Source organism: Scyliorhinus canicula, chromosome 23 (genome assembly GCF_902713615.1).
Source record: "Scyliorhinus canicula chromosome 23, sScyCan1.1, whole genome shotgun sequence".
Classification (NCBI taxonomy): domain Eukaryota; kingdom Metazoa; phylum Chordata; class Chondrichthyes; order Carcharhiniformes; family Scyliorhinidae; genus Scyliorhinus; species Scyliorhinus canicula.
In genome coordinates, this window is record NC_052168.1 from 22,114,883 (window position 1) to 22,138,622 (window position 23,740).

Consider the following 23,740-nt stretch of genomic DNA (forward strand, 5'->3'; position numbering starts at 1 on the left):
GTCCTACAAGCTGAATTCAGGGAGTTAGGAGTTAAACTAAAAAGTAGGACCTCAAAGGTAGTAGTCTCAGGACTGCTACCTGTGCCACGAGCTAGTCAGAGTAGGAATGTCAGGATAGATAGGATGAATGCGTGGCTCGAGAGATGGTGCAAGAGGGAGGGATTCAAATTCTTCGGGCATTGGGACCGGTTCTGGGGGAGGTGGGACCAGTACAAACCAGACGGTCTGCACCTGGGCAGGACTGGAACCGATGCCCTGGGGGGGGGGGGGGGGGGGGGGGGGGGGTTGCTAGAGCTGTTGGGGAGGGTTTAAACTAATGTGGCAGGGGGATGGGAAATGGGAACCGATGCAGGAGGTCGGAAGGTAGTAAAACAGGGGCAGAAACAAAAGGAAGTAAGGGGGAAAAATGTAAGGCAGAGAAGCCAGAGTCAAAATCAAAAAGGGCGACAGTACAAGGTACAGTGACTGAGGGGAGCTCAGTGAATAGACCCAGAAAAAGTCACCGATAGGAGTAGTCTATCGGCCACCAAATAGTAACGTTATGGTGGGGCAGGCAATAAACAAAGAAATAACTGATGCTTGTAGAAATGGTACAGCAGTTATCATGGGGGATTTTAATCTACATGTCGATTGGTTTAACCAGTGCGGTAAAGGCAGCCTTGAGGAGGAGTTTATAGAATGTATCCGCGATAGTTTCCTAGGGGCAGCATGGTAGCACAGTGGTTAGCACAGTTGCTTCACAGCTCCAGGGTCCCAGGTTCGATTCCCGGCTTGAGTCACTGTCTGTGCGGAGTCTGCACGTCCTCCCCGTGTGTGCATGGGTTTCCTCCCACAGTTCAAAGATGTGCAGGTTAGGTGGTTTGGCCATGATAAATTGCCCTTAAATGTCCAAAACGTTTAGAAGGGGTTATTCGGTTATGGAGATAGGATGGAAGTGAGGAACAGTCAGGTTTGTAGATGCAGCCACTGGCCATTAGATGGTGCCAGTGAGCCAGTTTCTCAAGTCTCTTAACTGTCGTCTCTTCAGAGGTGGGGCGAGTACAGGGGCGGGGCCAGGCGGCTTGTGACGCGTGGCAGGGGCGGGGCGGTGTGGGTACGGTCGGTGGGGGGGCATGCCGTGTGACGCGCTGATACGGGCGGACCATGCAGTGTGACGTGTGCCAGGGGCGAGGCCAGGCGGTTTGTGACGCGTAGCAGGGGGCGGGACCATACAGTGAGACGCGTAGTGTGATGCGTGAGGGGGCGGGACCATGCAGTGTGACGCGGTGCAGGGGGGTGACCACACAGTGTGACGCGATGCAGGGGGCGGGACCATAGTGTGACGCGGTGCAGGGGGCGGGACCATACATTGAGACGGGGTTCAGGGGGCGGGGCCATGCAGTGTGACATCCAGGGCGGGGCCAGGCGTTGTGTGACGCTGCAGGAGGCGGGACCATGCAGTGTGACATCCAGGGCGGGACCAGGCGTTGTGTGACGCTGCAGGAGGCGGGACCATGCAGTGTGACGCTGCAGGAGGCGGGACGGTTAGGGGGTCCCCGCATTGATCATTCACAGGGGGCCCTGGGCGCAGAAGGAGCCGGTCGATGTTGGAACTCCTCAGGTGAGCGGCCGCTCAGAGTGAAGCCGGAGACCAGCCGCGGGCCATGGACACGCCGCCTCATCCCGTCAAACTGTTCGTGTACGACCTTTCCCGGGGCCTGGCCCGCCAGTTCAGCCCTCTGATGCTGGGTGAGTGAAGCGAGACCGTCCCCGGGGGAGAGGCAGGGCAGGCGGCGTGAGCCGCAAATCGAGGCCGTGGATCGGGTAACCTAGACTAGGCCGCAGTGTGGTTTTTAATGGAGATGCTGCCTGACTCTGGGTTAGCAGGAGAGTTATAGTTCCACTAATCATGGTGTCAGCTGGGTGAGGGTGTGAGCCGGGTTCTGGCTCTGAGGACTGGGAAAGATGAGTTGACAATTTGAAACAAGCTAGTCCCATTTGGCCCATATTCCTCTATACCCACCCTGCCCATATAACTAACTGCTTTTTAAAGGATAAAATCACACCGCCTCTACCACTGCCTCTGGCAGCTTGTTCCAGATGCTCCCTACCCTCTGTGGGGAGAACTTCCTCCTCTGCTCTCTTTTATATCTCAATCCTCGCACCTTGAACCTATGCCCTCTAGTTCTGGACTCCTCTACCTTTTGTTGACTATCTACCTGATCTATGCTCATTATTTTACAGACCTCCTATAAGATCACCCCTGAGCCTCCGACACTCCAGAGGAAAAAAGTCCCAGCCTCTCCTTAACTCAGACCATCAAGTCCTGGGAGCATCCTCGGAAATCTCTTCTCCACTCTTTTTCTAGTTTAACAATATCCTTTCTATAATCAGGTGACCAGAACTGAACACTGCATTTCATGTGTGGTCTTACCAATGTCTTGTACAACTTCAACAAGACATCCCAACTCCTATATTCGATATTCTGACCAATCAAACCTAGCAAGCTGAATACCTTCTTCACCAATCTGTCCACCTGCGACTCCACCTTCGAGGAGCTATGAACCTGTAGATCTCTTTTGTTCTGTAACTCTCCCTAAATCTCTACCATTAACTGAATAGGTCCTGCCCTGATTTGACCTACCTCGCGGGGGCAGCACGGTAGCATGGTGGTTAGCATCAATGCTTCACAGCTCCAGGGTCCCAGGTTCGGTTCCCGGCTGGGTCACTGTCTGTGCAGAGTCTGCACGTCCTCCCCGTGTGTGCGTGGGTTTCCTCCGGGTGCTCCGGTTTCCTCCCACAGTCCAAAGATGTGCGGGGTTAGGTGGATTGGCCATGCTAAATTGCCCGTAGTGTCCTAAAAAGTAAGGTTAACGGGGAGTTGTTGGGTTACGGGTATAGGGTGGATACGTGAGTTTGAGTAGGGTGATCATTGCTCGGCACAACATCGAGGGCTGAAGGTTCTGTGCTGTACGGTTCTAAATTTTAAATTCTCGCATCCAAGTAAACTCCATCTGCCATTCATCAGCCCACTGGCCCTATTGCAATCTTGTATAACCTTCTTCACAATCCACTGTGGCACTAATCTTGATGTCATCTGCAAACTTACTAACCATGCCTCCTACATTCACACCCAAACCATTAATGTAAATAACATAACAGTGGACCCAGCACCGATCCCTGAGGCACACCGCTGGTCACAGGCCTCCAGTTTGAAAAAGCTACCCTCCACAACCATCCTTTGGCTTGGGGTCGCCAAGCCAATTTTCTATCCAATGTGACCTCACCCTGAATTCCGTAAGATTTAACCTTTTGCAACAACCTACCTTGCTGTACCCTGTCAAAGGCCTTGCTAAAGTCCATGTAGGCAACGTCGACTGCACTGCACTCATCTACCGCCTTGGTTACACCGTCAAAAAACTCAATCAAATTCGTTTGACACAACTTTCCCCTTACAAAGCCATGCTGACTTTCCCTAATTCCTTGCCTCTCTAAATGCTTGTAGATCTACGGCTAACCAGTTTGTAGTTCCCAGACTTTTCCCTACAGCCCTTCTGAAACAAGGACACATTTGCTCCCCTCCAATCTTCAGGCACCTCTCCTGTGGCTGTCGATGATTCAAATATCTCAGCTAAGGGGCCTGCAATTTCCTCCCTAGCCTCCCCCAACATCCTGGGATACATTTCATCCGGTCGCGGGGATTTATCTTTTTTTTCTCCTTTTTTAAAATAAATTTATGGTACCCAATTCATTTTTTCCAATTAAGGGGCAATTTAGCGTGGCCAATCCACCTACTCTGCACATCTTTGGGTTGTGAGGATGAAACCGACGCAAACACGGGGAGAATGTGCAAACTCCACACAGACAGTGACCCAGAGCTGGGATCGAACCTGGGACCGTGGTGCCATGAGACAGCAGCGCCAACCCACTGGGCCACCGTGTTGCCCTGGGATTTATCTACCTTGATGTGCTTTAATACCTCCAGCACCACCTCCTTTGTAATATGTACACTCCTCAAGACATCACTTTTTATTTCCCCAGTTTCCCTAACATTTGTGCCTTAACAGTAAATACTGACGAGAAATATTCATTTAGGCCCTCTCCCATCCCTTGTGAATCTGCACATAGATGACCTTGTTTATCCTTTAGAGGCCCTACCCTCTCCCTAGTCACCCTTTTACCCTTTATGTATCTGTAAAAGCTCTTAGGATTTTCCTTTGCCCCCCCCCTCCCCCCATCAAAGTGAGGAAAGGTTATCCAGAGAGCTTTAGAGCACAGAGCAAGGCCCTTCAGCCCATCATGTCCGTGTAGCTACAGCTAGAGAGCTTTACAGCACAGAGTGAGGCCCTTCAGCCCATCGTGTCCGTGTAGCTACAGCCAGAGAGCTTTACAGCACAGAGCAAGGCCCTTCAGCCCATCCTGTCCGTGTAGCTACAGCTAGAGAGCTTTACAGCACAGAGCAAGGCCCTTCAGCCCATCGTGTCCGTGTAGCTACAGCCAGAGAGCTTTACAGCACAGAGCAAGGCCCTTCAGCCCATTGTGTCCGTGTAGCTACAGCCAGAGAGCTTTACAGCACAGCCCTTCAGCCCATCACGACCATGCCGGCCATCAGGCACCTTCCAACTCTAATCCTGTTTTCCAGCACTTGGTCCGTAGCCCTGTTCGGCGACGGCGTTTTGAATGCTCATCTAACTACTTCTTAAATGTTGTAAGGGTTCTCCCGGCTCTACCACCCCCCCTGTGTGGAAAAGCTTTCCCTCAAAACCGCCTGCCCCTTACTTTAAGTGGGTATCCACTGGTTTTTGATCCCTCGGCTAAAGGGCAAAGATTTCTTCCCATCCACCCTGTCTATGTCCCTAGTAGCTGGTCGACATACTCCATAGAATACGTACAGTGCAGAAGGAGGCCATTCAGCCCATCGAATCTGCACCGACCCTCTGAAAGACCACCCCACCCAGGCTCCGTGCCACCCTGAGAAATTTTCCTGAAGTCCATATCGGAAAAGAGGAATGTCAGGTGAACATTTTGAGTAAAGACCCTTGGCCGGGGCTATTCTGAAGACTTGTAGAATTGCTGTACTTTTATATCAGAATTCCAAAGTTCTATGGCTTTTCCAGGTGGGAAGGTGACCTGTGTGACTCATCTGCAGTTTTGTCACCTGTGGGTTAGCAGTCGGCCTGTGTTTACAAAATAGACAATGTGTTCAGTAACGACACGTGGAAGGGAAGCTCTGTCTGCCCAGTCCAACATTCCGCCCCCCCCCCCCCCCCCCCCCCCCCCCCCCCTGACTATAAACTGCCAAAAGCAACTTAATGAGTTGGGGCTCCCAGCCTCCCCGGACAGGTGCCGGAATGTGGCGACTAGGGGCTTTTCACAGTAACTTCATTGAAGCCTACTCGTGACAATAAGCGATTTTCATGAGTCTCTCAGCTGTGTGCTGCCTGCAGGAGGATGCTGGGTCTGACATTGTCTAACTCCTCTTCAAGATAAGTTAAAAGTAAATTACTGCGGACGCTGGAATCTGAAACAAAAACAGAAAATACTGGACAATCGCAGCAGCTCTGACATTGTGGAGAGAGAAGAGAGCTAATGCTTCGAGTGACTCTGTCAAAGAGTCGGTTGTCTGGAAAGTACTTTCAGATGTTTAAGAAAGCTCTAATGAGGCAACAGACTGAATGAGTGTTCTGCCCATCAATGCCTGCTGCCTCATTGAAGGCTGCTCGTCAAGTGAGGTGCGGAACATGGGCTAGGAGCTGGCAGAGAAAAGGCCATGGTTGACCGACAGGGGAGGGGGGCAAAAGCCCCCCGCCGACCAGACTGGTTACATGGAATGTACGTGGACTGAACGGGCCGGTTAAGAGAGCTCGTGTGTTCGCACACCTGAGACAGTTATAAGCAGACGTGGCTATGTTACAGCAGATGGACTTGAAGCTGGGAGACCAAATTAGATTAAAGGAGGGATGGGTCGGGCAAGTATTTCATTCAGGACTGGACTTTAAAACAAGGGGGGGGTGGCTATTCTGATTAATAAAAGGGTGACATTCGAGGTGGGGAGGATAGAGGTAGACCCGGGAGGCAGATTTGTTATGGTTAGTGGGAAGCTAGAGGGAATGGCAGTGGTGCTGGTGAATATATATGCCCCAAACTGAGATGATGTCGCATTTATCAGGAAGGTGCTGGGGAAGATCCCAGACCTTGACTCGCACCGGCTGACCATGGGGGGGGGGGGGGGGGGGGTGTGACTTTAATACGGCCCTGGACCCGAGGTTAGACCGGTCGGGTGCTCGGTCGGGAAGCTATTAGCGATGGCAAAACTAACTGTGGGGGGTCATGGAGAGCATTGGAGGGGTGGATCCGTGGAAATTTGAGAGACCAAGGAGCAGGGAATATTCATTCCACTCCCATGTACATAAGGCGCACTCCAGGATAGATTTCCTTGTGCTAGATAAAACACTTAGCAGGGGTTTAGGATACTGAGTACTCATCAATTGTGGTCTCAGATCATGCACCACACTGGATAGACCTACGGGCAGACACAGGAATGTCCCAGTGACCACTGTGGAGACTAGATACAGGGCTGTTAGCGGATGATGACATCTGTGAGAGGCCATTTGGGGGTACATAAAAATCATTATGGGCACTGAAAGCAGTCAGCATATTATCTATGCAAGTTTGGTGGTGTTACGGGGAGTGGGCCTGGATGGGGTACTCTTTCGGAAGGTTGGTGCAGACTCAATGGGCTGAATGGCCTCCTGCAATGTAGGGTTTCCATGTTAACCAGTGGTATGAAGGGGTGTAGGGTAAGGGAGGGTACAAGGAGCTGGGAGTACTCTTTCCCCCCCCCCCCCCCCCCCCCCCAAAAAACGTTATCACAGGCATCAATTTCTCTCATCCTGAAGTGTGACAAGAATCCGGAAAGCTGTGGGTCATACAGGCCAATCTACCTTTTGAATGTAGATGCCAAATTATTGGCAAAGGTCGTGGCCACTCGAATAGAGGATTGTGTCCCGGAGATAATTGGGGAGGATCGGACGGGATTTGTAAAGGGCAGGCACCTGACATCCAACATTAGACAGCTTCTTAATTTAATTATGATGCCAGCGGAGGGGCGTAAGGCTGCTCCAAAGTCGTGATGCCCGTTTATAATTGTTTTTAAATGCCCTTAAAAACAGTTTGGAATTTGCGCAATTGATGTTTGATCAATCAGCTTTAAACCAGAGACTAGCATATTATCTATGCAAGTTTGGTGGTGTTACGGGGAGTGGGCCTGGATGGGGTACTCTTTCGGAAGGTTGGTGCAGACTCAATGGGCCGAATGGCCTCCTTCTGCAATGTAGGATTTCTAAGTTAACCAGTGGTATGAAGGGGTGTAGGGCAAGGGAGGGTACATGTAGTTGGTTTGCAAAGGATCTCATTGAAAAGTACAACAGGTCCTTGCTGTGTTCTATGTTCCTGGAGTATTAACCATAATCTCCCTGCATTTTTCTGGATCTGAAATCCTGGTCCTCAAGTTACTGACTCATCAGCCTGTGGCCTTTTGCGCTATTTTGTTTTTTTTGTCTGTTTTGAAGGCCCCACTGCTGCCAGGGCTGTGGTGAACTGGATTTTGGTTTGTATACAAACTGGAACGCTGACCACAGCAATGACGTGGTGCAGTTTCCCCCACAGGCCTCTGGTCAGGAAAACACAGTCAATAACCAAAAGGTGTCAGTTCAGCGCAACAAAGAGATCCTCCACAGCCCTCTGAGTGAGGAAATTCCTCATCTCAGTCTTAAATGACCTGCCCCTTATTCTGAGAATGTGCCCCCCCTCCCATCCCGGTTCTAGACCCCTAGCCCAGGTAGGGAGAACAGCCTCTCCCATGCCATGCCTGTGTCAGTGAGATCACTGTTCTAAAAGACGTACTTGATTACTTGATGGGTGAATTGGACATTCTGAATTTTCCCTCTGTGTACCCGAACAGGGGCCGGAATGTGGCGACTAGGGGATTTTCACAGTAACTTCATTGCAGTGTTAATGTTTTTTTAAAATAAATTTAGAGTACCCAATTCATTTTTTCCAATTAAGGGGCAATTTAGCGTGACCAATCCAACTACCCTGCACATCTTTGGGTTGTGGGAGCGAAACCCACGCAAACACGGGGAGAATGTGCAAACTCCACACGGACAGTGACCCAGAGCCGGGATCGAACCTGGGACCCCGGCGCCATGAGGCAACAGGGCTAACCCACTGAGCCACCGTGCTGCCCCTTGCAGTGTTAACGTAAGCCTACTTGTAACACTGATAAAGATTATTGTTATTATTATTTAATTTGAGAGAATGTAGGCGCATTCTTTTAGGAGTGAGGAACAGGAAGCACTTTTTGGTCATGGAAATGTGTCCCAAAACGATGTAGATTGAAAGCAAACTGAAGATTTCAAGACCAAGTTGGATTAGTTTTTGAGAGGTAAAAGGATAAGTAGCAAAGACAGGAAAATGTATTTGAGGTGTCTGTCAACCATGATCTAATGAGATATTGGAACAGGCTTGAGTGTTCCTCGGAATGCCTTGCTCGAGTGGGTGGCTGTCACAGCTCTGCTGCTGCTGAAACCCTCATTCATGGCCTCCTTGCCATTGTGTTCAGCCACTCTGACTCGTGGCTGGGTCCCCACAAAGTCACCCAAAACTCCGCTGCTCAACTGACCCACACTGGCGCCTGGTTGAGCAACTTTAATTTGAACCTTCTCGCCCTTGTTTTCAAATCCCTCCACCAATTTAACCCCCCCTCTCTACCTCCCTACCCCACTTCCCTCCTATCGAGACACTCCTTAAAATCTACCCCCCCTGTGGCCAAGTGTTTGGGTATCTGACTTCATCTCTTTGTAACTCACTGTCACACAGTTTTATAATGTGATGTGCCTGCAGAATGTTTCATTGCCTTAAGGATGGTTATATAAATTGTTGCACATTGAGCTGTCTTAGCCCTCCAATGCTTGGGAAGCAATACGTTCAAGGCACTGAAACGCGAGGTCTAGGATTTAAGAAGACACAGGTTGCCTCAGTAACTGGGAAATATCTTTAAAAAGGTGAACGCAGAGCCACAATCCCCTCGTGACTGCTGTGTAATATGATTCGTTCAGGGTAATCACCTGGCCTGTTTGCCCTGGTGGTAGAAAGTCATTGTGGTTATAGACGGATTTGCTTTCTGGAGGATGATCATGTCAGCACTGCGTTGCTGTCAGAACCTGTATTGAATGGGCAGCACGGTGGCGCAGTGGTTAGCATTGCTGCATACGGCGCTGAGGACCCGGGTTCAAATCCCGGCTCTGGGTCACTGTCCGTGTGGAGTTTGCACGTTCTCTGCGTGGGTTTCACCCCCACAACCCAAAGATGTGCAGGGTAGGTGGATTGGCCACGCTAAATTGCCCCTTCATTGGGGGGGGGGAATAAATTGTCCCATTAATTGGAAAAAAATAATTGGGTACTCTAAATTTATAAAAAAGGAAAAAAAAAAGAATCTGTATTGAACCACAGCACTGTCTTCCATTACTGTCCCATCACAGGCGGAAACAGCACAAAACTCTGAAACAGTCTCCCGTGCTGGGTACAGTGGTGGATGCAGCATGGGTTCAAATCTCACTGGCGTCGGGAGTTTGAGAATTTGAATTCCTTTAAAGAGTAATGGAATGAAAGAAATTGGTAAAAGTGGCCGTGAAACACGGATTGTCTTTAAAAGCTGCTGTCCTTAAATAGTCCGGTCAATGTGTAACTGCAGTCTCTCCCTTCTGAGATTTCACATCTTTAGAATTCTTTGCCTGTTTAGATCTCCTATTTCAATCCTTAAACTTTCAACATCCAAGCTCGCTGTCTCCTAATCTCCTGATGAACAGAATTGTTACAGCGCAAGAGGAGGCCACTCGGCCCATCATGTGCGTACTGAATGAAGTTACTGTGAAAAGCCCCTAGTCGCCACATTCCGGCGCCTGTCCGGGGAGGCCGGTACGGGAATCGAACCGTGCTGCTGGCCTGCTTGGTCTGCTTTAAAAGCTAGCGATTTAGCCCAGTGAGCTAAACCAGCCCACTGTACCCAGCACGGGAGACTGTTTCAGAGTTTTGTGCTGTTTCCGCCCATGATGGGGCAGTAATGGAAGACAGTGCTGTGATTCAATACAGATTCAGTCTCCGAATGAACAACTCGCCCCCCCCCCCCCCCCCCCCCCCCCTTGCTGTCACCCTGCACATTCTTCCTTTTCAGTTAACACTAATTCCCCCTTGAATGCATCCATTGAACCTGCTTTCACCACATTCCTAGGCAGAGCATTGCAAAGCCCAACCACTCACTGCGTGAAAAGGATTTTCCACGCGTCATTTTATTTTTGTTGCTCCCGTTGCCGATCCAAAAATGTTCAGGCGAGGGTGGATTGGCTCAAACTGCCCCTTTGTCCAAAAGAGTGGATAGGGTTTCTGGGCAGCAGAGATAGGGCGGGGGAGTGAGCCCAGGTAGGGTGCTCTTTCAGAGGGTTGCGGCAGACCCGATGGGCTAAATGGCCTCTTTCTGCACTGTAGGGATTCTATGATTGGTTCAAATCTGTCACTCTCCTACTTTTGTCTCTCTTGGTCTTCTGTACGATGGCTGTGACCCTTCCCAAGACTCCGAATGAAAAGTAATCACGGCCTCTGATGTTTGGTGTGAGTGAACAGTATCTGAGAGTTACCGATCGGGCCTATTAATTCTATTCATCCCCGCCTCCTGTTTAGCCATTCATTTATTTTTTTTTCTTTCTTTATAAACAGGAAAACAACTTGATGGAATATGGTGAGTTAATCTGCAAATTTTCAAAGCAACTATTGGTCTTTAGTTTATATTAACATGTGCATATATTATTACAATGCATCTGCAAAATAAATTTATATTTGCTCCACCTTCAGGCACACTGCAATTGTTGTCAATGGAGAGGAGTTTTTCTACGGGTCCGGTGGAATTGCTAACTGTCAGCCCGTGAGTGATCTCCTAAATGTTTATCCGTGCACACTTCATCCAATTCTTCGTCTGATTTCATGTTTGTACATCAGCCCTTCCCAGCCCAATCTGACACAAGTCAGCTCAGTGCTTCATTTTGAACATCACTCTCCTCTCCATAAAGGCAGTCAGAAAGAGACCCAGGCCCACACATTCTCCAGATTAGGATTGGGGGGGGGGGGTTGTTGGGTTACGGGTGGATACGTGGGTTTGAGTAGGGTGATCATTGCTCGGCACAACATCGAGGGCCGAAGGGCCTGTTCTGTGCTGTACTGTTCTATGTTCTAACTCGATGAGGTTAAGGATGCCGTCTTGACTCCCTCTTGTGGAATCCTGTTTGACTGGTTGATCACCCTTTTGGGGGAGGGGGGGGAAGAGAGAGAGAGAGAGGAATAAAACCTCCTTCCGGGTAGTTACTTTCAGCAGCCCAAACTTCCTCCAAAGCCAAACACAGCACCTACTGACCTGTTCGTCCTTCTTAATAATCCGGTTGGGATCGGGTTCAGACTCTGGGAAATCTTTTTTTTAAATAAATTTAGAGTACCCAATTATTTTTTCCAATTAAGGGGTCAGTTAGCGTGGCCAATCCACCTACCCTGCACATCTTTGGGTTATGGGGGCGAGGCCCACACAGACACGGGGAGAATGTGCGAACTCGACATGGACAGTGACACGGGACCGGGATCGAACCCGGGTCCTCGGTGCCGTGAGGCAGCAGTGCTAACCACTGTGCCACCGTGCTGCCCTAACACTCTGCGGATTCTATATACAATGATCAAGTGCAGGAATTCTGTTTTGGTTTTCTTCTCCCTGACTTGGGGATACTGAAGTTGATGGCATGGCAGCTTGAGATACCCCCAGGAGCTCATATTTTACCCATGTTCAATAAAACATCCTCTTCATTGTTTGTTGCACTGCATATCTCTGGGCTCACGATCCTGATGAATTGCCCATTTTGGGCCTTGACACCAGCAGTGTCGAGGTATTCTTGCATTGAGGTAATCTTTCCTGAGCCCTGGAGGAACAGGTGATGCATGTGGGAGGAATATGAGAATTATATACACAGTCAGCTGTGTTGTAATGATGGGACGCACTGAGCACGCTGTCTGCCTGATGTGCCATTGGGTCAAAATGACCAATTAACCTGCTATAATGTCCTGTTTTCCCTTTTCTTTCTGGTTCCCAGGGTGGAACTTTACTTGGGCCGCCTGACTCGGTCATTGACCTTGGGACCACTGAAGTGACTGAGGAGTTAATCATGGAGTACTTATCATCTCTGGGCGAGTGTGCTTTCAGGTTAGTCATTCTTCGTTCTGTGTGCTTTTAGAGTGGAATTGCTTTGATGGGTTACCGAGAATCAAATGCAGGGATACCCCATGGTTTGGGGTCACTGGTAGTCGCGAACGGTTTACTGTTTGTATATTACATTAAATCTAGCTACTGTGCAAGTATCTAGTTCAGGTTACTTGTGTGATAAATTTCCCACGAAAAATGCCAAATGCAAACTTCCCGCTGCAATTGCACCCTCCTGCCTGTGGTGGCAGTGCTGCGTCACAGTAGGGCAGATAGTAGCCAGTCCAATTCCTGGGCTGAAGATGCCGATGCTGACTGGCAGTGGGGGTGGGGGGGGGGGGGGGGGGGGGGGCGCAGTAAAAAACCCATCTTGTTTTAATCTGTATCACTGCGTGGGGTAGGCTCTTCTCTGAAGATAGAAGTTGTAACCTCGCGGGTTTGCTGAATAACGAACATTGAAGCTTTATTTGAACTCCACCTACCTGCTTGGATTACGTAACCCTCCACATCGCTGCATAACAGAAATCTACTGGTCTCAGTTTTGAGGTATTCAATTGAGCCCCACTCCCACCCTCAACAGCCTTTTGTTTGTGTGGGTGAGTCTCTCAGATCTCCAGTATCCATTTGTGTGTGACGTGTTATGGGCCAGGGTTTAGAGAACCCCAAAGTGTGTCATGCAGTTCACCTGACCCACGACATTTACTCGATTCTGATATGGGGAGCACTCTACAGATGTGATGCTACAGAGAGTTACGGTACCTTTTAAATAAAAACAATGTTTATTTCTTAAACCAGTTAACACTTTATAAACCCACAGTAAACATCTTAACAACTATCAACACCAATAAATCCCCAAAGAATACAGCCCTCTATAGATAACCCTTAATAAATTCCCAAAGAACATCCAGAAGACAAAAGATCCATTTTAACACAGATCAGGTTTAAATTCACTACTGAGAGCAGTCAGCACTTTGAAATCACCTAATTGATTTGGACTCAGTCTTTAGTTTGCAGAGAGAGATCCTTATACAGCTCCTTGCTTTGCCTGCAGCTATCCAGCTCTCAAAATGAAACTAAACACACCCTGTAGCAGACAGCCTAAAGCGAAAGTAAAGCAGACAGGCAGCCTAGCTCCACCCACTCTGACATCACTGCAGCTCTCTAATAAACACTAATTTCTTAAAGGTACATCCAGTACAGCTATTTTATAAACCCCCATTTCTTAAATACCCACTTCTTAAAGGTGTACTCACATGACAAACGTGTTCCCTGACTCACCTGTGAATGACCTGGCTCGATGTTAAAGTGCTACCCCCTTGTTCTGGGCTTGAGAAAATTATTTTTCTCCATCTCCTCTATCAACTCCTTTAAGCATCTTAAACCAAGAAGGCATACGACATGCTGGCCCGCATCGGTCAGGGCATTGAATATAAAAATTGGCAAGTCATGTTGCAGCTGTACAGGACCTCATTTGGAATATTGTGTACAATTCTGGTTGTCACGCTACCAGAAGGATGTGGAGGCTTTGGAGAGGGTACAGAAGAGATTTACCATGATGCTGGTATAGAGGGTGTTAGCTACGAAGAGAGGTTAGATAAACTCGGTCTGTTCTCACTGGAACGGCGGAGGTTGAGACGTGACCCAATAGAAGTCTACAAGATTGAGTGGCATGGACGGGGTGGATAGTCAGATGCTCTTTGCTAGGGTAAGTACTGGGGGACATAGGTTTAACGTGCTTGAGGAAAAGTTTAGAACAGATGTGTGAGGCAGGATTTTTACGTAGAGGGTGGTAAATATATGGAACGCACTGCCTGGGGAGGTGGGGGGAGCAGGGGCGATAGCGGCATTTAAGGGGCATCTCGACAAATACATGAATAAGGTGGGAATGGAAGGATACGGACTCCGTAAGTGCAGACGGTTTTAGTTTAGGCACGTACCATGGTCGGCGCAGGCTTGGAGGGCCGAAGGGCCAGTTTCTTTGATGCATTGTTCTTGTTGAATTGGATCGCTCTTCGGCGCCGAGATCCCAGGTTCGATCCCGGCCCTGGGTCACTGTCGGTGTGGAGTTTGCACATTCTCCCCATGTCTGCGTGGGTCTCACCCCCACACCCCAAAGATGTGCAGAGTAGGTGAATTGGCCACGCTAAATTGCCCCTTAATTGGAAAAAATAATTGGGTATTCTAAATTTATTTAAAAAAATAAAAGAATTTGACCATCCTTAATCCTCTGTATTTGAGGGAACGCAAGTTACATTTATTCAGCCTATCTTCTATTTAAGCCTATTAACTCAAGGAATGATGCTGCACCGCTTAGTCTCCCCCCCCCCCCCCCCCCCCCCCCATGAGGGTCACCACAGGTGTCCTGGGGCTGGTTTAGCTCAGTGGGCTGGACAGCTGGTTTGTGATGCAGAGCGAGGCCAGCAGCGTGGGTTCAATTCCCGAACAAGCTGAGGTTATTTATCTTAACTCATCTACGTAGACTGCATATTTTCACCTGAATAACATCGCCCCACTTCTGCTTAACCTGCTGAAGCCTCATTTATGCCGTTCTTTTTTAGCCGTGGCTATTCCAATGCACACCTGGCCAGCCTCCCACGTTCTGCCCTCCTTAAAAATTAGGCCTTCCTAAACTTCTGCTCATGTCGGAATTTGCACCCATATCCCTGTGCTTGTTCATTGGCTCCCGGTTCCAGCAACACTGCTTTTTAAAATTCTCAACCTTGGTTCCAGATTCCTGGATCACCTCCCTCCCTATGTCTATCATCCCCTCCAGCCCTGCAGCCCTCTCATTCCGGCCTCTTACACAACCCTGATTTTAATCAAGCCACCATTTTGCAGCCTTGCCCTTTACTGCCTCGGTCCTAAACTCTTGTCATTTCCTCCATGAACCTTACTTCTTCCTCCAAGGTGCTCCTTTAAACCTACCCCTTTGACTAAACCTTTGGTCGTCCACACTAATCAGTGGTTCTGTGTCATATTTGGGCAGCACGGTAGCATTGTGGTTAGTACAATTGCTTCACAGCTCAAGGGTCCCAGGTTCGATTCCCGGCTGGGTCACTGTCTGTGCGGAGTCTGCACATCCTCCCCGTGTCTGCGTGGGGTTCCTCCGGGTGCTCCGGTTTCCTCCCACATTCCAAAGATGTGCGGGTTAGGTGGATTGGCCATGCTAAATTGTCCTTAGTGTCTAAAATTGCCCTGAGTGTTGGGTGGGGTTACTGGGTTATGGGGATAGGGCGGAGGTGTGGGCTTGGGTAGGGTGCTCTTTCCAAGAGCCAGTGCAGACTCGGTGGGCCGAATGGCCTCCACTGTAAATTCTATGAAAAAATATATATTTTGTTTGAAAACTCTCCTTTGGGCATTCCGCTGTGTTACTGTTACTACATAAATGCAAGTTGTTGTTGGAGTAGAGAAACCAGCCACCTTGCAGTGGCAATGATAGGAGATGGCGGCGGCATGGTGGTAACGTCACTGGGTTAGTAATCCAGGAGCCCAGGGACATGGGTTCAAATCCCACCACAGCAGCTGGTGGAATTTAAATTCAATCAACCAACCTGGAATATGAAGCTATTCTCAGTAACGGCGTCTAAACCACTGTTTTTTTAACAAACAATTTTATTGAGGTATTTTAGGCATACAGAAAAAGTGACGTTGTACAGTACAAAAAAAAAGAACTCGACACAAATTCCCCCCCCCCCCCCCCTTCAGGTCCTCGGTCTGCGTATCCTCAGCTCCCATTAGTTCCTTGTAGACGTCTGAAACTCTACCCTCTCCCCTACAAACTACCCTGTCCTGCCTCCCCTCCGGCGGGAGACGTGGGAAGGACGGCACCAGTCTGCGTACAAAATCCCTCACCTGTAAATATCTAAAGTCATTCCCTCTCGTCAGCCCAAACTTCTCCTCCAGCGCCCTCATGCTCGGAAAGCTCCCTTCCAGGAACAGATCCTCCATCCTCTCAATCCCCGCCCTCCTCCACAGTCGATACCCCCGTCCATGTTCTCCGGGGCAAATCGGTGGTTGCCGCAGATTGGGGTCCACACCGATGCTCTAACCTCCCCTATATGCCTCCTCCACTGGCCCCAGATCCGAAGAGCCGCCACCACTATCGGGCTGGTGGAGTACCGTGCCGGCAGAAGCGGCAGAGGCGCCATGACCAGGGCTGCTAGGCTAGTGCCCCTGCACGAAGCAGCCTCCATCCGCTCCCAAACCGACCCCGCACCCACCATCCATTTCCTTATCATCGCTATGTTGGCCGCCCAATAGGTGCTGAAGTTGGGCAACGCCAGCCCCGCTCTCCTCTGCTCCTTTCAAGCATCACCCTCTTCACCCGCGGGGGCTTCCCTGCTCATACAAATCCCAGAATAATTTTATTCAGCCTCTTGAAGAAGGACCGCGGGATAAAGATGGGGAGACAGTGATAAACAAACAAGAACCGCGGGAGAATCGTCATCTTAACAGTCTGCACCCTCCCCGCCAATGACAGCGGGAGCACATCCCACCTCCGGACCTCCAACCTCCGGACCTCCTCCCTCACTCGTCCACCAGCCGGGACAGGTTGAGCTTATGCAACCTGCCCCAGTCATAATACCGTCCATCCCCACCATTGGATGGGTCCTATACAGAATAGCAGAAAATCATCCGCGTATAACGAGACTCAATGTCCAACCCCCCCCCCCCCCCCACCCCTCCTGGACCTGCCCTTTCCAGCCCCTGGGAGCTCTCAGTGCAATTGCCAGCGGCTCTATGGCCAGTGCAAGCAGCAGTGGGGAGAGAGGGCAGCCCTGTCTTGTCCCACGGTGCAGTCTAAAGTAGTCCGATGTCGGGACTTCCGGTGGCTTTTGCCTATGGGAGGTGCAGTGGGGAGGTGCTCCCCCCTCTCGTATGCTCTTTTTCTTTCTTTTTTTTTCTAATTTTTTTGCTGTTGGTACCTTTCGTCGTGTTCTTTGGGTGTGTTGGAGCCTTCATTGTAACATAAAGGTGGCCAGTAAGCAAGGGGGATTAAAGATGTTGGCTGGGGGGACTTCCGGTGGCGGCGATGTCCGAGTGAGCCGCACATTCGGTGGGCTCTCACTCCGGCGGGCCTGAACAGCTGTTTCCCCGCGATAGCGGGACCACGGAGGCGGCAGAAAGGCTGCCGGGAATAGAAGAGGAGAGCGGGCTGCAGAAAATGAAAGTGTGGGAGGCCAGCAGGTGAGGAAGAAAGAGAGAGAGACGGAGGCAAGGAGGAAGCTGACCTGAAGGGTAAGATGGCGGACCCACAGACCTTCCTTCCTCCAGGACAAAGGGAAAAAAAAGTTTGGAGTTGCTGAGGAGGGACAGCTTGGACCCACTTCAGATGCCCAGGAGGGGGGAAAAATTTAAGGTGCTGGGCAAAGGAAAGCGGCAGCGGAGGCGCTGAGGAGCGGGCTGCGGCACATGGAACAGCGGGATTCCAGAAGGCAGAAGAAGAAGGAGAAAAAGGGACAGAGACAAGGACCTGAAGAAAATTACCTGGGACCTAAGATGGCGGACACACGGACCCCGGACTCAGCAATCCAGTTGGCGCTGGATAACATGCTCCAGGTAATGAAGTCCAGTTTTGAAGCGCTGAAGCGGGACAGCTTGGACCCAATCCAGAAAGCGGTGGATCAGCTGAACCAGAGGATGGACGCCCAGGATGTTAAAGTTAAGGAGCTGGGAGAGGCGGTGGAGGAGCAGGCGGATGCGCAAACGGTTGCAGCGCTAGAAGTGGACGGCCTGAAAGAGCGGCAGAGAAGACTGCTGGACAGAGTGGAGGAGCTGGAGAATAGAGTCCGCAGGAACAATCTGAGGATGGTCGGCCTCCCGGAGGGGGCGGAGGGAGCTGATGCTGCAGCGTTTGTAGCAGACCTGCTGAAGCAGCTGATGGGAGCCGAAGCCTTTCCACGACCGCTGGAGCTGGAGGGGGCACACAGTGCAGGGGCGGCCGGGCGGACCCCCCCCGCCCGATGGTGATTAGGTTCCACAGGTTCGTGGACAAGGAGCGGGTGCTGCAGTGGGCAAAGAGCGCCAGGAGCAGCACGTGGAACAACAGTGCATTTATCAGGATCTAAGCCAGGAGGTGGCTCGGCGGCGAGCAGCCTTTAAGAATGTCAAGGAGGTGCTGTTCAAGAAGCACGTGAAGTTTGGTCTGCTGTTCCCAGCCCGGCTATGGGTCACGCACCAGGGTCAACACCACTACTTCTCCGAGCCCGAAGAAGCGATGGATTTTGTGAGGGACCTGGGGCTGGTCCCGAAAGGAGGCCCCAAGGACGCGAGTTAGGGCCCGAGGATTTTTGTGGGAAGGAACGCCGAATGTGCCTGGACCGCTGCTCAACGGTTTGCTGGGCCAAAGGGGCCAAGCGGAACATTTGAGACTCTTTCCTTTGTTCATGGACATTTATGTGCTTTTTCTCTTTTTTCTGTGGTTTTTTTCCCTTTTTATGTTTTTTTTTCCTGTTTGGGCTTTTTGTGCAGCTCGTGGAAGACACTGGAACCGGCTTGCCCCAGTGGGGGGGGAGGAGGACGGGGGAACAAGGGGAATGGGACAGGAAGGCGCCGGAGTGTTGAGTCACCGGGCTAGCAGATTGGCTAGTCAAGGAAGTCAGATGGGGGGGAAGTTACAGCCAGTAGATGGCGGGGGTGGGGGTATCGGGGGATGGGGTTAGAGGAGGGGGGGATTGTTCTGCTGACGGGAGAGGGACTTGAAATAGGCACTGGAAAGGAGGTCGAGGGTGGAGGCAGCCAAAGGGCGGGCCAGGAATGGCGCGACGCACGGGTCAGGGGCCGGCCCGAGAAAGGCTATGGCTGACCGGCGGGGTGGGGGGGGTGGGATGTGCCCCCCGACCAGGCTGATCACCTGGAACGTCAAGGGACTGAATGGGCCGGTTAAGAGGGCGCGGGTGTTCGCGCACTTGCGGGCCCTGAGGGCGGACGTAATTATGTTGCAGGAGACACATCTGAAAGTGTCAGACCAGACCAGGCTAAGGAAGGGCTGGATTAGCCAGGTCTTCCACTCGGACTTGGACTCGAAGTCCAGAGGGGTGGCAATCATGATCAACAAGCGCGTACAATTTGAGGCAGAGGGCATATCTGCAGACAGGGGGGGCAGATACCTGATGGTACGGGGCAGACTGGAGGGGAGAAGGGTGGTGCTGGTGAATATATATGCCCCGAACTGGGATGACGTGGACTTTATTAAAAGAGTGCTGGGGAAGATCCCGGACTTGGATTCTCGCAAGCTAATAATGGGAGGGGACTTTAACATGGTCCTTGACCCGACTTTGGATCGGTCGTGTCCCAGAACGGGTAGACTCTCAGCAATGGCAAGGGAGCTGAAAGGGTTTATGGGGCAAATGGGGGCAGTGGACCCCTGGAGAGAGGGACAGCCAACAGGAAGGGGCTACTCGTTTTACTCGCACGTCCATAAAGTATATTCCAGGATAGATTTCTTTGTAATAAGCAGGGACTGTATGGGGGAGGTAAAGAACACGGAATACTCAGCAATTACCATTTCAGACCATGCCCCGCATTGGGTGGACCTGCAGTTCGGGGGAGCGAGTTATCAACGCCCGCAATGGAGGCTAGATGTGGGACTGCTGTCGGAGGAGGGGATCTGCGAGAGGCTTCGGAAATGTATAAAAAATTACCTGCAGGTGAATGACACTGGGGAGGTCTCAGCGGTGACCGTGTGGGAGGCGCTAAAGGCAGTAGTTCGGGGGGAGCTGATTTCAATTGGGGCCCACAAAGCCATGGCAGACCGGGCAGAGATGGATAGATTGGTCAGGGAAATGGGCCGGATAGATGAAGAGCACGCGGAGTCCCCGGGGGAGGTTTTACTCAGGGAAAGGCGGAGGCTACAGGCGGAACTGGGGGCACTATCCACGAGCAGGGCCGTGGAACAGCTTAGGAAGGCGAGGGGAGTGGTGTACGAGTATGGGGAAAAGGCTAGCAGACTGTTCGCGCAGCAACTCAGGAGGAGGGAGGCGGCCAGGGAAATTGGTAGAGTGAGGGACGAGGGGGGCGCAAAGTGGAGGATCCGGCAGAATTGAATAGGGTATTCCGGGACTTCTATCGTAAGCTGTATACTTCGGAGCCGCCGGAAGAACCGGAGGGGATGAAAAGGTTTCTGGACGGGTTAACATTCCCAACAGTTGGGGGGGGGGGGGGCAAGTGGAAGAGCTGGGCGCCCCGATTAGAGTAGAGGAGGTATTGGGGGGCCTAAAGGCCATGCAGTCGGGGAAGTCCCCGGGGCCGGATGGATACCCAGTAGAGTTTTATAGGAAGTTCTCTGAGCTGGTGGGCCCGGTCTTGGCGAGGGTTTTCAATGAGGCAAGGGACAGAGGGACCCTGCCGCCGACAATGTCACAAGCCACCATATCTCTGATATTGAAGCGGGGTAAAGACCCGGAGGTGTGCGGGTCCTACAGGCCAATCTCCCTGATTAATGTAGACGCCAAGCTCCTGGCAAAGGTACTGGCGGGGAGAATGGAGGACTGTGTACCGGAGGTGATTGGGGAGGATCAAACGGGGTTCGTGAAAGGTCGGCAGCTGGCGGCCAATCTGAGGAGATTGCTCAACGTGATAATGATGCCCCCGGCGGGTAGAGAGGTGGAGGTAGTGGTGGCAATGGACGCCGAGAAGGCCTTTGACCGGGTGGAGTGGGACTATCTATGGGAGGTGCTCGGACGGTTTGGGTTCGGGGAGGGATTGGTGGATTGGATTAAATTATTATATCAGGCCCCGAGGGCCAGCGTCCGGACCAACAGAGAAGTGTCGGAGTACTTTAGGTTGTACCGAGGGACCAGGCAGGGCTGCCCGCTCTCCCCACTGCTGTTTGCGCTGGCCATAGAGCCGCTGGCGATGGCGCTGAGAGCCGCAGAGGGTTGGAAGGGGATGGTGAGGGGCGGGGTTGAACACAGGGTTTCTCTTTATGCAGACGACCTGCTCCTGTACGTGTCGGACCCAGTGGCCGGGATGGGAACTATACTGGGGATGCTGAGGGAGTTCGGCCAGTTCTCAGGATACAAATTAAATACGGTCAAGAGTGAAATGTTTGTGGTCCAGGCAAGGGGCCAGGAGAACAGATTGAGAGGGCTACCGTTTAGGCTGGTTGAGGAAAATTTCCGGTATTTGGGAATCCAGGTGGCACGAGACTGGGGCAGGCTGCATAAGTTAAATTTGGCCAGGGTGGTGGAGCAAATGAAGGGAGAGTTTCGGAGATGGGATGCACTCCCGCTGTCGCTGGCAGGGAGGGTGCAGACTGTAAAGATGACAATCCTCCCTCGATTTTTGTTTATTTTTCAGTGCCTCCCGATCTTTATCCCACAGTCCTTCTTCAAAAGAGTTAACGGGCTGATTATGAGCTTTGTCTGGGCGGCAAAGTCTCCGCGGGTAAAGAAGGCGATGTTGGAGAGGAACCGTAGCGAGGGGGGGCTGGCTTTGCCGAGTCTGGTCAATTATTACTGGGCGGCCAACATCGCTATGATAAGGAAGTGGATGGTGGGCACGGGGTCTATTTGGGAGCGGGTGGAGGCGGCTTCGTGCAGGGGCTCCAGTTTGGAAGCCCTGGTCACGGCTCCTCTACCGCTGCCACCGGCCAAGTACACCACCAGCCCGGTAGTGGTGGCGACCCTGCGGATATGGGGCCAGTGGAGGAGGCATGTGGGGGAGATGGGGGCGTCTGTCTGGGCGCCAATCTGCGACAACCATCGGTTTGCCCCCGGCAGTATGGATGGGGGGTTCCGAGTATGGCGGCGAGCAGGGGCGGGAAGGGTGGGTGATATGTTCCTGGAAGGGAGCTTCGTGAGTTTGAGGAGCTTGGAGGGGAAATTTGGGGTGGTAAGGGGAAATGATTTTAGATACCTACATTTGCGGGGCTTTGTTCGTAGACAGGTCCCATCTTTCCCGCGCCTCCCGCCAATGGGGATCCTAGACAGAATAGTCTCTGGGAGGGATGAAGGGGAGGGTAGAGTCTCGGGTATTTATAAGGTGCTCATGAGGGAGGAAGGGTCCCAGACAGAGGAACTGAAACTTAAATGGGAGGAGGGGCTGTGGGCAGAGGCCCTGAGTAGGGTAAACTCGACCGCGACATGTGCTAGGCTCGGGCTGATCCAATTTAAGGTCGTTCACCGGGCCCATATGACGGTGGCTCGGATGAGCAAATTTTTCGGGATAGAGGACAAATGCGCTAGGTGCGCGGAGGACCAGCGAACCACGTTCACATGTTCTGGGCATGCCCTGAGCTGAGGGGGTACTGGGAGGGATTTGCGGGGGTCATGTCCCAGGTGCTAAAAACAAGGGTGGTGATGAGCCCAGGGGTGGCAATTTTTGGAGTTTCGGAAGACCCGGGCGTCCAGGGGGAGAAAGAGGCCGATGTGCTGGCTTTTGCTTCCCTGATAGCTCGGCGACGAATATTATTGGCGTGGAGGGACTCAAAGCCCCCGAAGACGGAGTGGTGGCTTGCGGACATGTCGAGTTTCCTGGGGATGGAAAAAATCAGTTCGCCTTGAGGGGTTCTGTGCAGGGGTTCACCCGGAGGGTGGCAACCGTTTATTGACTTCTTTGCGGGAGAGTGAGCGTCAGCAGGGGGGGGGGGGGGGTTAGAGTAGAGTAGGAGGGAAAATATGGCGGGTAGTACCGGTGGGAGGGGAGCGGGCTTGTGCAATATGTTACGGTGGAAGTATTGAAAGTACGTGGATGTTTGCACATTTTTGCCTTTTTTGCTTCCTTTCTGATGATGTCTGTAACTGTTTATAAAGCCAAAAACTACCTCAATAAAATTGTTTATTAAAAAAAAAAAATGTTGGCTGGGGGGTTTTATGTCCATGGTTTCTATGTTTGTTTCGGGTGGGTGATGTATGGGTACTGTTACTGTGCTGCTATTTTATTAATGCTCAGAAAGGGACGTGAGTTAACGCTTACCTGTGTACACAGCTGGAAATGTATTGTACCCGCAGCAGCCTCACGGTGCTGTTTGATATTTCCATCTTGTTTGATCTTTCTCATCTTAGTGAGACTGTTCCAGTGGGTCGGAGTGGGGGATGGGGTGGTGATGAGTGGGGAGATGAAGTCGGGGAAACAATGGGAGTGAGACAAGTGGGCGCTGGAGGGATGAGTCACCGGGCTAGCAGGTTGGCTAGTCAAGGGAGTCAGGTGGGGGTGTGAATACAGCCAGTAGATGGCAGGGGTGGGGTTATCAGGAGATGTTGCTGAGGGTGGGGGGGGGGGGGAAGTCTGCTGACTTGGGAGGGGTCTGAAGTAGATTATGGAGAGGAGGTTGGGGGTGGAGGCGGCCAAGAGGCGAGCCAAGCGCGGCGCATGGGCCAGGGGCCCGGCCCAAGAAAGGTTATGGGTGACTACCATGGGGGTGGGTGGTGTGCCTCCCAACCAGGCTGATCACCTGGAATGTCTGGGGACTAAATGGGCCAGTCAAAAGGGCACGTGTGTTCGCGCACTTATGGGCTCTAAAAGCGG

General features: G+C 51.6%; 1 protein-coding gene across 1 annotated transcript in view; it reads left to right on the forward strand.

Moving 5' to 3' along the window:
• Positions 1-1,482: 1,482 nt before the first annotated feature.
• LOC119956564 (desumoylating isopeptidase 1-like) overlaps positions 1,483-23,740 on the forward strand; it is a 35,862-nt gene continuing 13,604 nt past the window's right edge. Inside the window, exons 1-4 of the mRNA XM_038783865.1 lie at positions 1,483-1,728; positions 10,753-10,774; positions 10,888-10,957; positions 12,165-12,274. Coding sequence (XP_038639793.1) covers positions 1,644-1,728; positions 10,753-10,774; positions 10,888-10,957; positions 12,165-12,274 — 287 coding nt within the window. The 5' untranslated portion in view covers positions 1,483-1,643. The remainder of the gene's footprint in view (positions 1,729-10,752; positions 10,775-10,887; positions 10,958-12,164; positions 12,275-23,740) is intronic.